Source organism: Orussus abietinus, unplaced genomic scaffold (genome assembly GCF_000612105.2).
Source record: "Orussus abietinus isolate OABI.00-Male unplaced genomic scaffold, Oabi_2.0 scaffold40, whole genome shotgun sequence".
NCBI lineage: Eukaryota > Metazoa > Arthropoda > Insecta > Hymenoptera > Orussidae > Orussus > Orussus abietinus.
In genome coordinates this window covers 449055-463781 of record NW_019394244.1, presented here as the reverse complement: position 1 = coordinate 463781, position 14727 = coordinate 449055, and the positions used below count along the sequence as shown (strand labels likewise).

Below are 14727 nucleotides of genomic sequence, written 5' to 3'. Positions count from 1 at the left end.
AAGAGGTACAATCTAAATCTATACACTATACATGTAAGTTCTATCACAAGCATGAAATTACTTAAAACTGGATTCTTCACGCCAACTCTTCTCATCCCCAGCATCCCTGTAATTAAAACAAACGTATAATTTGTCTTTAAACAAAATACCTACCTTTTCCCCATTAACATCTTTTTCCTCCTGCGGATTCATTTAAAGCATGCTCAACCACCGCTGAATTGTAATATCCTCTCCTAATCATGCTTAAAAAAATCCATGCTTGAGAAAAATCCGCTGAATTGGCAACAGTGGTCAGAAAGTAAATATGTATATATATAAGAATATATAAGCATATATAAATGCGCGTAATGGAAAATATCCCAGCAAGTGCCTCGCCTCGACCGTGTGCGCGCATATATAAACGGATATGTGTGCGTAAACGGATATACACCCTCACATAAACGGACTTACCCCCCCCCACACTTGTTCCCTCACCGATATCCAGCCTCCATTCCCAAGCTATCCAGTCCAGACACTTGCTCGACCATCCCCACCACGTAACTAACCTCGAGCAGGTCTGAACACGTTCGGAGCGCGTCGCGACCTGCCGCAGTTTTCGCCGCGTCGGCAGACGGCGCGTGAGTGTCGACCGAGTAAGACGTGCGAGGAAAGTCACCCGATCAAGTCGACGCTGCGCGCGCAGCCGTCACCCTGCAACCCTCCGCGACTCCACTGCCTGGCCCCGGTCGACGAAAGGGCCCGACGGGCCCGCTAAATCTAGAAAAATGGTAACTAGATATTTATCTAAGATCGATTACCCTTAAGTTTCGACATTTCCGAGTACTCTATTATACCGGGTACCCTAACCTCGGATTTCATCATCTTTTCCGAGGAAGTATCCACTTTAAAAATCCACTTTTTAGGGTGCTTAACCCTGGTTTTTATCCTCCGGATTTATGGGGATGTGTTTACACCTTCGCGTAGTCATCTTGGAAGCGTGACTCATTTCTGATCCCGCACGCGTCGAGGTCGAGATCGTTGAGAAGGGCTTAAACTCGATATGGAGTCGATTATCTTGTTACCGTTTGAAATTGTCAAGTGGTTTTGTTTGTAACGGTTTTCTTTTTTTTTTTTAAATCGGGTTGGGGGGCGCTCGGAGGGTGGTTTTTTTATTCTGGGGATGATTGAAAATTATTCCTCGGTTTTCGGATATTGATATTCATAAATGTTTGGATGGTAAAGATCTTATTAGGCCGTTAAAGATTATATTTAATCCTGGGAAGGTGACTTACAAGAGAGAACCGAGGAGAAGAGGAGGAATGAGTCATTCTGGTGAGCGCGCGTCGCGAGATGGAAAGAGTTCGAGATTCGCCTTTAAATTAGGATATGCGAGTTCCATTGTTATACAATCATGTAGAAATGTCAGAATTACGAGATCTGCGGTATACGCGATATCTGACCGCAAACTAAACCCATGCGTCACTTCTGATATGCGTGGAGATCGTTGCGGATGCGATTTATATGAAATAGTTGACCGCCGCCATTTTGGATTATCTTGAGTTTTGCCGAGACGCATATTCTTTGTCGAATTAATGCAGAGTTTATCAGTCTGTTTTGCTTTTACTTTTTCATTCAGTTTTTCCTGCAACTCCTTTCGTAATTTCTCTTCGATTTTAATTAAGATTTTCTGTTTATTACGTCGCGACTTATAAAATAATTCTTAATGGCCGCCATTTTAGATTATCATGAGTTTAGCCGAGACGCAGATTCTTTGTCGAATTAATGCAGAGTTTATCAGTCTTTATTTTGCTTTTACTTTTTCATTCAGTTTTTCCTGCAACTCCTTTCGTAATTTCTCTTCGATTTTAATTAAGAATTTCTGTTTATTACGGTCGCGACTTATAAAATGATTCTCAATGGCCGCCATTTTAGATTATCATGAGTTTAGCCGAGACGCATATTCTTTGTCGCTTAATATCCGAATAACCGCAGAATTCATTTGAGATGTTATAATATTTAACACTAGTTAAATGTTTATTTCGAGGAGGATTTTAATATTCGGAATAGTCCGCTCCGATTCTTTTGTCCGGAGAAAATCTCGGCGTCGCGGAGATCGTATCGCTGATGCAACGTTTTAGAACGTTTCGCGATGTGCAGATCTTTTGAATTTAATATTAAGGATCTTGGACTCTACGTCGGAATATCTAAAATATTTCATACGTTCGAATTAATTGGGATTAATTTTGAAAAACTTGGCGAGTCCAGATATCTTTAATTAATTTCAAAGACCCGTGGAGTCATTTATCTTGTCTCGTGGACCCCTCGAACTTTTTAAAAAGACGCGCGAAATGGGAAAATTTCAAATTTTGTACCGACGCGGTTCATTTTTAAACCTGAAGAGCGCAAAAGATAAAATGCTTGATCGAGAAGACTTTTCTTTTCAGCCCTCGTTAGAAGGAAGAAATATGTGCAAAGGAGATGAAGACTGCTCGGAGAAGCAATATTGTTACGACGTTTCCGGTTTCTGCGTCGATTATACACTTTGTAGCAGATACAATCGACAGGAAGCTCAAACCTATTCCCGACATCCATCACAATGTGGACCTTGCATCTCGGGGTAAATATAACAATTAATATATTTATAGACCTCCAGTCTTATTTATATCTGTATTAAAGAGATTTCTTAAGAAGCATTTGGGAATATTATTAAATGTTATTAGTAAATGTTAACCTGAATATATTCTGATGGTAGAAAATCATTTTTCAGATACAATGCCGAGGTCTTGTCCACCGGAGAAGTTTCTTCGCTGTGTAAAAGGATCACTTCAGATCTTGAGACTGCCGGTGAGTATATTTTATTTCTTCTAATTTTATTAACAGTTCCACCCAGCAAGTAACAATGAATAATCTCAGTGATTTATTTTATTTCTTTTTCTTTTCAGAATTACATCAAAATACTAGCAACGCCATGTTCACCTTGGTCGGCAGTATTAGTATCTTCGTCGTGTTAGGAATCATAATATCCATTACTGTACTGAAAAAAGGTAAGCGATTCAGAAATTTTTAATACCTACACAACATACATCGGATAGGGCAATTACAGGCAGACGAACAATTATTCCATCCGACTCGCAGTGAAAATCAGTCCAGCGCTAACAGATTACCATCGGTCCCCAAAATACAAGAATAATAATTAACAACTAGTCGATGCCATTCAAAACAATTTCTAAACAGAATATAATTATCCGTTCTTCAGAATTCACTTGATAGTTTAATTACTAGGGTATTCAAAGTTCATTTTATTCTTTCTCTTTATACATAAAACACATCTTAATAGTTTATACACGTAATTATTTTCCGAAAGATTATTCATTATTATACGGACGCTCGTAACACTTTGCAACAAAGGTCGGATTTTTTTTCCCGAAGAAAAATGTCAATCGTGATTTCTTTACAGCACTGCTTAAAGTTAACGAGACCTTTATTATCAAGTTCTGGAGGTTGGGAGAGTATAGCGTACGTATTTCCAATCACAACTTCATGGTAATAACTATTTGGGCCACTCTATCACTTTTTTTTAATTTAATTATTATTCACCGGCTTCTGTAAATCTGTCGATAAAACCTCTCTCTTCGGTTTTGCAATCTCATGGAAATTCAGTATCGTGTCTTAGAGATTTCTTCCGGTACTTTTGTGGTATATCTTCGTATCATCGTGTGTGGTTAATATGCAAATTGTTAGCGGAGCCTCGATAGCCAATGCTTGTTGCTTTAACACAATAGGAGATGCACTTGAAAAAAAAAATTATATGTATTATAAACGTTTATCAGTGTACAGATAAAAATTGCACCTTATAGCACCATGTTTCAGCTTACACTAAACTAAGTCCTGAGTCGAATCGACAACGTTACGTCATTGGAGATAATTTCTTTTTCCAGTGTTCTTCTCGAGGAGCAATGATGCCTGCGATAAATGCCCTTCTACGAGGAGCTTCGATCCAAGCGCACCACCTGTGGAGAACAGTAAGGAAATTATTTATTTTCCTACAACTTTCTACCGTACTTAGGGTACCGCTTGCAACGATTTCTTAAGCACCTTGGAATAAATATATTCATATATAAATATCTGTAACTTAACTCGCAGATCACTTGATTGAATTTGAACTGCCGCTCCATCCTCCGGCAAGTAACAACAATGAAAATCTGAAGGACCGCAACAAGTTGGTCAATGCCACGCCTTTTAAGGAGCCCGATTGGATTCGAGGGAATTCAAGTTACGAACAGCACTTAAGGGCCGATAGTCCTAATGCTGCGGTTCAACTTCTTCCTCAGCAACAATTGCAGTCGATCGAAGAAAGTGACCACAATACCTGGTCGCAAGAGTAAGTACAGCATATATTTTTTATGTATTCTTTATGTATGAGGTGTGAGGTTATGTCAGGGATTTTAGCAAATCACAAAAGGTCACACGTGTTCACGTTTAATCTCTTTTTCTCCAGGCAAGGAGCGGTGCAAGAATCATCTCAGCCATTCGCTGTGGAACAACGAGACAATGACATGAACGCAGCATTCAACCAGCGGATTCGACCACTTCCATCTTCGGAGGGAGAAAGCAACAATGCCTCCGACTCGGGGAATTCTCACGAGAGCGACAATCAATCGAGCGTGCGGAACTTTTTAATATCCCAGAAGATAACCATGAATCTTAATGTACTTAACGGTGATTACAAGTGATACGAATCGTCGTACGAATTATACTTAGTGCCTATTCTAACGATGCTCAATTCGTAATTATGAGCGGCAGTCATACAATGGCGTCATATCATTGTTACACTTTGACTGTTTATTAGTAATTAATTTTATTAACTGTACATAAGGACTTAGTGTCCCCGTTTCGTTGCACCGATGAGTAGCAAGGATGTTTAACGGTCTTTGCATTCATATGTAGACATGTATGTTGTATGAATAAATTTTGTACGAACAGTTCACTTTTATGAGATTTGAAATAAATTGTTGATTTTTCCAAATTGTTCCCAAATTTAACGTCCTGAATTCCTGAAGGTAGATTTCCAGTTGTCGGTTGGTGATGCAGTTACCGGTAGGTAACCTCTTAATTCGTTTGTTGGTAATCGTACTCTCGTGGATGTCGATACATCGTGTCGCGATAATCGTATCGATGGTCGGTACGTTATCGTCGTTCGTCGTTCGAGTAGAGAGAGAGAGAGAACAGTTAACTCTGAAATACTTTATTTGACATTGTTGTATTCGGACAATTCGACGGGTAAACTTATGCCAAGCTGCGCAGGAGAGTCATCTAAAGTTAAAGAGCGTTTTGATAATATTAACAAATGACTAGGTAAAAAATAGAGGAGCGTCGCCCCGATCTATTGTTGCTCGATAATAATAATTAAAAAAAAAAAAAGTAAAAGTAACATAAACGGGATTCAAAGAGGAGAAAACGTGGAAATTGCGAAAAAAAAAACAAAAAAAAACAGTTCCAGTTCCTCGAGGTGCGGCGCCATTTTCTTAAATTAGGGAGCACGGTCTGTATATGTACAAAAGTCAATTAGCAGGTAAATATCGGCGGTCGAGATAGACGACTAAACAATGAGAGGCTCGGAGGAACGAAAAGGTACCGCAAACCGATGGACTGTCATCGTCAAATTGATCCTTAACGGACTTACGTCACTTATGACGTGACAACGCGAACGTGACGTCACAGAGCGTCCGGTAAGGGTTTAGATATAGCGATCTTTCTATCTACGTGATGCACATATTCTTCTCCTTTTTTTTTCGACATTTTCTCTTTCTTTTCCGCCTTAAATTAAACGCAGACGCGCGCGTATATCCATTCTAGGTCAACACAAAGGACGGGAGTACAGGGGCAAACAATTCAGAGATCTCCGTGGAAGCCGACAAGAAATTAAAAAGAAGTACTCGATGCCGAATTGGCTTACCAAGATGGCGGCGGCCGCGACCGTGCCCCTACTCTCTAAGATTTAAAAACCATGGCGTGGGTCAGAGTATTTCCACTCATATGTCGCCTCTTAACATTTCAAAACCACGGAGTTACTTTACATATTATTTAAAATCCCTCTCCAGGATCTTTATCGAATCTGATAACCACGAGCTTGCAGCGCTGGCTTACCAAGATGGCGGCGGCCGCGACCGTGCCCCTACTCTCTAAGATTTAAAAACCATGGCGTGGGTCAGAGTATTTCCACTCATATGTCGCCTCTTAACATTTCAAAACCACGGAGTTACTTTACATATTATTTAAAATCCCTCTCCAGGATCTTTATCGAATTTAACAACCACGATCTTGCGGCGCTGGCTTACCAAGATGGCGGCGGTCGCGACCGTGACACTATTAATTAAAATTTAAAAACCACGGTGTGTGTCAAGATTTAAAAACCATAGAATTACACCTCGAAATCCTTTTCCACAGAACGAACTTCCACAAAAATGTCTAAACTCTTCGACGGGAGGAATAACCACAAAGCTCGGTCGAGGGGGCGATCGATACAAGTGAAGTAACCTCCGTTAAAAAATCGCCGCCGCTTTCGCACCCCCTTAATCGGCCTCGCCAAGCCACGACCAGCCTCGCTGCGTCCAGCGGTACTCGCGTAATACAACAAATCAATTAAAATACCATTGTTAGCGTGTAGTAGGGACTCAATATGAGCCGTCGTGACGTTAATAGTCTTAAAATCCGGCCAAGCGCTAATTCTACGTCGCGAGACGGCATTCTCGATTATCAATTAATCGCATTAACCTCGATTAGCGCTTTCCGTTCGTTCACTATCAAGTAAAGGTTCCACGTGCGCAATTATTGCTTTATACATCTATTTACAGAAACGGTGCACCGCCGAATTACGCGTCGGCAGTCGCTCTCTCTCTTTCTCTCCCCCTCACTTTCGCGCCGTCGCTTTCGCTCCATCGCTGAAGTTTTAGAAGCAAACCTAGAGACGAATCGATTGCTCTATTTTTTTTTCTTCACTTTAGGAATTAATTGATAAGGATAATTCCATCGGTATAAATGAGAGACAATAGGGAGAAATTGTACAATTCGTGGGAATAAAAATTTCAGATATCACAACGAGGGGAATTGTAACAATAAATGTGGTAGAATCGAAAATGGAAATTTCATCGATAAAAAATATGGGTTTAAAAATAAAATTAATATCTCTCTCAGGTTTGCCATCTCGAACAATAGCGACTCTCTTCCTCTCATTCTTCCACTCTCGCTACCTCGGTTACACATAATACTAGATTGATTCGGCGAATTTCTACGCGTGTAAAAACGTACACAAAAAGCTACACGAGAGGTAACTCGCTTTGTAGTACTCTTTTTACGGGTATTTTTTTTTTCTCAGTCTCATTAATGGTTCCTTCCTGCCGGCTTGGGCGAGGGCGGAGAGTCGCGTCTGGAAGGCACTTTCTCGCCGACTCTCCATCTTTTTCTTATTTCTTTTTCATGCTCCCCCTTTCTCCTGATTCCCTCCTATTCCTATCCTATCGAAACCCTTCTCTTATCAAACCTCTCTATCTTTACTCTTTTTCACATCGAACTCTCAATTTCTCCAATTAAACTATTATCATATCAAACTATCATTCTCCTATCAAACCTCTATCTTAATTTTTTTCTTTACATCGTACTCTCAATCTCTCCAATTAAACCCATCTATTACCATATCAAACAATCATTCTCCTATCAAACCGAATGTTACATATCAAACCTCTATCTTAATTTTTTTTTTTTACATCGTACTCTCAATTTCCCCAATTAAACTATTATCATATCAAACTCTCCATTCTCCTATCAAATCGAATGTTACATACGAAACCTCTCCGCGTCCCTATCAGACTATCAATATCCCTAATCAATCCCTCCTCCCCCCGCGGCCGGCTCTCATCATCAAAGGTCGTCAGGGAGGGACGTCGCGCTAATTTTAGGAATCGGCCAGAGAATCGCCAGAGAGAGATTCGCTGCCAAAGGCACACCCGACACCAAAGATGTCGTCGTAGTCGTTCCCCGCCGACCTTGGACGTATTTAGGCACTATTCGATATGTACCCAAGAGGTCCCCGTCTAGTCAATTACGCACATTTCGCGGCACGTCATAACCCCCAACGTCTCCAAAAAGAACCGGACGACAATTCCAAGATGACAACTTCCCCTCCCAGACGCTTCGTCAAACCGCAAAGCGATGAAAAGCATGAAAAAAAGGGCAAAACCCGCGGACGGGTCGTCGTGTAAAAGACGCCATCTTGGATCTCCCCTCGAAGCGTCTGCGAAGGAATAAACGACAAAACCTCGCCCTTATCCGCTTTCCCTCGTCCCCTTAACATCTATATGTACAATCTAGACATCTAAGGGCGCATTTTCATCGATCTTCCTCCATTGTTCTCCCTTCTTCGTCGCCGTTCCAGCCTCTTCGCTCGGCCTCGCCTCTTCCTCCTCTTCGTCCGCCATCTTGCGATTCGGGAAAGCGTCGTCGGTGTGTTCTCCAAGTGGAAGGGTTATTGGACGAAGCTTGGCAGGGCCATGGCTCTGTCAATAGACGTAGATGGTCTTAAGCTGGTCCTTCAGCTCCGGCGGAATGGCGCAGGTCTCCGACTCGGGTTTCCTCTTCACCAAGCGACGCCAGCGCCCCCCGAGGTTCTTCCGGAACCCTTTCGCGAATCCCGGCCTGTCCGAGGGTAGAGCGTGTACGAGAGTATCCTGTAATAAAAGAAAGATATAATTAAACCCATTTCGACCATCCCTTACCATTAATACTACATATTAATTGTCGTTAAAAATCCAGTCGCGGGTAAACGTGTAAATGATAACACCGGTAAGAATAATTCACGTTAATTTTGATATCCAATACTACAGCGTAACCATTTTGTAATATCTACCCATACCGCCGAACTTAACCTCACTTCCGCCCTATGATTACCTAGGCGGGCCCTCTGCCACGGGTTTGAAATATTAATAGGTCTCCGACCACTTCCCCATGGGAACCGAGGCGCGTTCGACAGAAGGGAACGGGAGAGGATTCAAGATGGCCGCCGCCGACTCGGGCGTCACGTGATCGATAAATAAACCCGCCGCTTTATTTTGGTCATCGACCCGAGCCGTCCGTTTAACGGCCGTTTTCACGCATCGCTTACGCCGCCGTGCCGATTTCCGGCCATTCCTTTCCCCGAGAGAGATCCTCCTTACCGACCGAGGATCATAAGTCATACCCCGCAGCAATGGCGGCTCGAAGGTTCATCCTTAGAGCGAGAGAGAGAAATTGACTTGAACCGATCTCCCACTTTCACGCGCGCGACGACGGGTGAGGATACTCACCCATGGAGAGCGCCGAAAACGTACGCGTGAAAAGGTGAACGTATTCACCTATACAACCTATCTCGCGCGCGACGGGTGAGGATACTCACCCATGGGGAGCGCCTAAAACGTACGCGTGAAAAGGTGAACGTATTCACCTATACGACCTATCCCGCCGCGCGACGGCGGGTGAGTATCCTCCCCCGCCCGACCCATGACGAGTACGTTCACCCGTGCCCATTCGAAAGGGTGAAAAGTCTCACCTAGGACCCGCGATCCGACCGTTAGACAAAAGTTAGTTTCCTAACCTCCCGGCATGGAAAGCGTTACGAAACGAGACGTCGTGCCGGCCAGCGAGCGAGCCGCGACGCCGAGGCCACTCGGCGCGCCTGCAGCGCCAGGAATGTCGCCGGGGCGCTCCTGCGCGCGCAGGATCGGTCTGCGTCCCTCTACCCCCTCCCCCGACCCTTAACCGTTTCGAATCCGGCGAGACGCGCGGCCGCCCACCCACGCTAAATTTAGACCCACCGAGGGCAGTCCGGCGCGAAAGTAACCTCCCCGGGCTATTTCGACTCGCCCGACGGGCATGAACCAACGGCACCGACCGAGGGGAAACTCGACCGCCCCTAGGCGCCCCCTAACCTACACGGAGCTCGAGGGACGTTAAGGTTATACGAAGGCGTCGAGAGGCAGGATCGATTATTACACTTTTCCTCGAAACGGGTGTATCGAATCGTTTGAAATTTTAACCCGTTAATATAGACGTTATTTGGAAGGTCCCGACACTCGGGAAATCTTCAAAAATTCAAGGATATTCCTTCCAGCCTCCATATATAACCCCTTGCCTTACGATTAAATCCCCGAAGAATTTCATACATGCAGATAATTAAATTGAGCGCAACCCTACGCGTGGTTGTCATGAAATAAATATTGAAATAAAATGAAATAACGAATGTGGAAAAAAAAATGAAAAATTGAAACGCTTAGATGCACCCAATTTGGCGAAAAAGTGTCATAAATATTTCTACGATTTATATTAAATGACCACGATACTTTCGAGCACGAATTTACGCGACAATTTCGAGATTAAATTGAATTTCCAGAGTATGACTCGCGTAATTGCACATCACCACTGCAATGGAAGTGCAACTATTTTTCCCACGAGTCTTACGAGCAACAGGGCGAACGTCTCACGGAAACTCCCCGGCTTTATTTATAAACCGTGGAATCGATTCGCACAAACGGAGGAAGAAATGTATACACGGAAAAGAGAAGTGTCTTTCAAGTAAGACGACGTAAACGCAATCGAATCCGCGAGCGGATATAAACGGGCCAGTGTTAAACTTATTTCAAACCTACTCACTCGACGGTTAACATTTAACGTACATAAAATGAACGCTCTACATCATTCTGTAAATATCTTAACGTCGATATTTTTCAAATAATTAAAAAAAATTAAGTTTCAATTTAACAATAATCCCTGTAACCCTCTCACCGGATCGATACTAAATCGCAGTAAATGTGTACGAAATGTTACTAATATATTATTATTATCATCATCAACAGAACGATTTAATCGAAACATCTGATAGTAAAAAAACTAGTCTGGTCGAGTGGACTCGAAATTCTAACCGCTCGACCGAAACTAATCGCCCAATATTTTAATTTTTTTTTTCATCTCTATGAATAAATTTCGTTTTCTTTTTCATGTCGTTTTTTTGAGGTATTTCATACATACATTTCCGGACGATAAAGGAAAAAAAGAAAGACAACAAATGCCCTGCTAATTATCAATGCTAAGGAAAGATAAAGGGAAGGAGAGACACGCTCGCGTCCATTTAGAAATTTAAATTAATACCTCGACTCTTAAATGGATAAGTTTCGAATAATACAGTCGTCCTGAGTTACGCGTTGTTTCCGATATTAGTTGACAATTGCCTCAGAAAGTGCCTTTACGTAACAGCTCATTTTGAACCGAGGTTTTTCAAACATTTAGTACACATTTATACCGTCTCGATTTCTAGCGCCGTTTTCGAAGTTTAGGCGATTTTTCACCGAATTCGCGACTTTTATTGCGAAAATGCGAAAGTGCGAAAATGCGAAAATGTGAAAATGTGAAAATGTGAAAATGCGAAAAAGTGCGAAAATATGAAAATGCGAAAAGTGAAAAAATTTCTAATCCCCAAAATGTCATTTACACGTTTCACCCTCACCTGTGATATTCGCGGGGTGAAAATGCGAAATGTCGAAAAGCGAGAGAATCCACACTCACCTGGTCGTTGTACAGCGAGTACTGGGGCGGGGGTGTGTGCGGCGGGGGGTAGGGCGGGGGAAACTGCCAGACGAACTGATCGGCGGCATAAGCGGGAGCGTCGGTCTCGCTGGCGACCAGGTCGTTGGTGCAGCAGCCCTCGGAGGCGGCCATGATGGTGGAGACCTGGGTGGCGGTCTGTACGACGCTGCCCTCGGGGTGGACGGAGTTCCCGTGGTCCTCCCTCTTCCGCAGCTTGCTGCGGACGAGACGGATGGCGATCATGGTGCCGTTGCTCCCGACCATCTTATATTTGAGGTACAGCCTCGTGAGTTTCTTCGCAACGGGGCCCGGAATTTTCGGGCCGGTTCTCGAATCCTCGACCAGGTCGAGAATTCCCAGGGTATCTCGAAAGGGCCTACTCAAATCGAGGCCTGATAATCCCCCTAACCTCACAAGAGCCTCCGACCACGTGGGGCCGGACAAATAATAGAATCTTAGGATTTACCTTCGCACTAAACTTTCGATATTTCCTCTTGACTTTTTGAGGTTATCCCTGAGATCCGGCACACGCGAGGTTACGTCCGCACATCGAGGTTACGTGACTAGTTTGGAGAGGCTCCGAAGACCGCGAGTGGCGAACAAGGACTCCACTCGTACCACTCCCGGGAGATCGCCTCGCCTCGCGCATCTCACGGCCAGCGAGCGTCTGAGCTCCTCGCTACGCTGCCGCGCGATTATATACCCTCCTATGACGTCACGCGGCGCGCGCGCCCTGATTGGCCCGCCTCCCCCGGCAGCGGCCAATCGGGCGCGCGGACCAGTCGACCGTTCGAACGGTCAACGGTTTTCCGAGGCGAGGCCGGTTTCCACTCTTGCGAGGCGCCGAGGCTCGGAATAGTCCTCGGCTTCTCGATGTTATAAACCTAAAGTCTCCCGAGAGATGATACTCGGTGTTGCCAGATTGCGGATTTTACGGATCGGCCTGCATTTAACTCGTTTCGAGGACGATTTGAGGTATTCAGGCGTTAGGTCATTCTATATATATATGTATCAAACGTCGAAATGCAAAACTTTTCAGGTCTGAGAGGTTCGTGGGGTCATTTTTGAAAATCGGGATAAGCCAATCCGGTTAACGGGATTCCGGGAGGCCGTTTAGGTCAGTATTGAGAATTTATCGTTTTATCACGTCCAAGGAACGGTACTATGGATTCGATCGAGAAGAATTATCGAAGGCGGATCCTGAACGAGTGGAGTTACTGCTTTATGGTGTTACTCCTCGGTAAAACAGGCTTTTCTAAACACCTGCGTTTGTTTTTGTACGAAAATAAAATGTCCAGACCGTCACTTTGTGTTCATTCAAATTTATCCTCCTTCCACGTTATCTATTTTAAGAAATCCACTAAGAGGAAACCGACTTGGGGAAATCCTTTTCTGCTAAACCCCGGAAAATACGTGTCCCCTGATAAATCCAATCCGGGGAAGAGATAAGCTATTTTATCGACCTTCGGTGAGAAATCGAACGGAATTAGCGGTCCAGATAATCGGCTTATCAGACCGATCACGAGGATACTTCACGTGTCGTTAACAATTTGACCACGGAGCCATCTCGACATATGGGCGAAATTCCCCTGACCGTGCGGGGGATATTCGACCAAACGTCGGGCGCCTTTAGACGCTCTTAGTAGCCAAAGAGTTAAATAATATATTTCTTCGGTCAAATGAATTTTTATTTTCGCAGTTTAGAGGAAAACCTCCGTTAAACCTCGATTTTCTTTTTCATATCGCATACAAGTCATCGATTAACCCTTTGACCACGGAGCCATTTCGACATATGGGCGAAATTCCTCTAACCGTGCAGGGGATATTCGACCAAACGTCAGGCGCCTTTATACGCTCTTAGTAGCCAAAGGGTAAAAAATGCGTTTTCCTCCATTTCGATACTTCCAACGAGAAAAAAAAAAGATGGGCATATTTAACTATCTAATCCAGGTAAAAAAAATTGAAATTCTGGTTTTTTTAAATGGACACGTTTTTTTTTTTTGTATTGCGATACAGGGAGGAAAATGATTTTCTCGCTCCAGATTTTTCCACGGTGTGGGAACCCTCAAAAATGCTTTTTATTCAGCTTCCCGCCGAGATCGATCCTCGACCACGGTTGCAGTTTCCCGACTTCCGGCGCTGCAGGCGACGCGCACGTCCATTGCGCAACCGGACCACGTGCCGCAAGCGGACGATTTCCGCGCGGGATTGACCGGAGAAAATTCCGCTCCTAATTGGACGGAATTTTATCCCGGGCTTTACGATCGGAAAACTGGAGAAAGGGCTAGCGGAACAATTCGTTCCGATGACTCAGAAACCCGGAAATGACCTATTGTATACATTTTCTATGTATTTATTATTGTATTCATTTGTAAATATTATTCGAAATTAATTCCGAGCTCACGAGGCTGTACCTGAAAAAGTGCACTTCACACTACGCAAGATGAATAGATTTATCTTCAAGCTTTACTAATTAAATATGAAATATGAGAAATATCCTTGGATAATTCTGAACGACTTACCTGATGGTAACGGCCAGCAAGACGATGATAACGCCGACCAACACCATAGCGATCAAAACGCCGCATATCATATACACGCTATCAACAGGTGGATCTAAAAAAAAAAATAAAAATTCAACAATTACTATCACTGTCTAAAATTAATCTCGATATGAAAATAAACGTTAAATTAAACCGGTGGTTGCGTAAATCCTCGGAAAAGAGGAAACTCCACTTGAACTTGCCTTACGGTCTAACCAAATTACCGATTAATTAGCGCCACCACGTGGACTAGTAATTACCGATTCGCGGAAGGAAATTATTCACATCTGCCGACAAAGCGATCGAGCGCAATTGCGGGATGTCCACAAAAGATATTCCGCAAATGGAAAGCACCGTCCTCGAGGAAACGCGCCGCAAGGCGGGTTTAGAGTCCGCGACGTAATCGCATGCGTAAAGGCCTTCGCAGATGGTGCCTCGTGTATGCCATTAAAAATATTCATAGAAACACTTCTAGCATGCTCGAGAATAAAAAAAAAAGAATAAAGGTTAACATAGATACGTCCGGTTAAATGATTTCCTACGTACATCGCCGAAAAACCTCTTAATTAAGATAATGTCCGATTACTAAACCCCG

General features: G+C 43.5%; 2 protein-coding genes across 9 annotated transcripts in view; one reads left to right on the top strand and one right to left on the bottom strand.

Moving 5' to 3' along the window:
* Window positions 1-582: 582 nt before the first annotated feature.
* On the top strand, window positions 583-4972 carry LOC105704330. The gene is made up of 7 exons (XM_012433437.2): window positions 583-767; window positions 2424-2596; window positions 2747-2823; window positions 2922-3023; window positions 3918-4001; window positions 4123-4360; window positions 4478-4972. The coding sequence occupies exons 1-7, from the start codon at window positions 765-767 to the stop codon at window positions 4710-4712; spliced, it is 912 nt and encodes a 303-aa protein (XP_012288860.1). The 5' UTR covers window positions 583-764; the 3' UTR covers window positions 4713-4972.
* Window positions 4973-5788: 816 nt separating this feature from the next.
* Window positions 5789-14727, bottom strand: part of LOC105704331 — a 52681-nt gene continuing 43742 nt past the window's right edge. For 4 of the 8 annotated variants that reach the window (XM_012433439.2, XM_012433443.2, XM_012433444.2 and 1 more), the window contains 3 exons: window positions 14112-14205; window positions 11569-11806; window positions 5789-8702 (listed from right to left, as the gene is read on the bottom strand). In XM_012433439.2, coding sequence (XP_012288862.1) covers window positions 8535-8702; window positions 11569-11806; window positions 14112-14205 — 500 coding nt within the window. In that variant the 3' untranslated portion in view covers window positions 5789-8534. The remainder of the gene's footprint in view (window positions 8703-11568; window positions 11807-14111; window positions 14206-14727) is intronic. The other 4 variants (XM_012433440.2, XM_012433441.2, XM_012433442.2 and 1 more) reach the window with 1 other exon arrangement.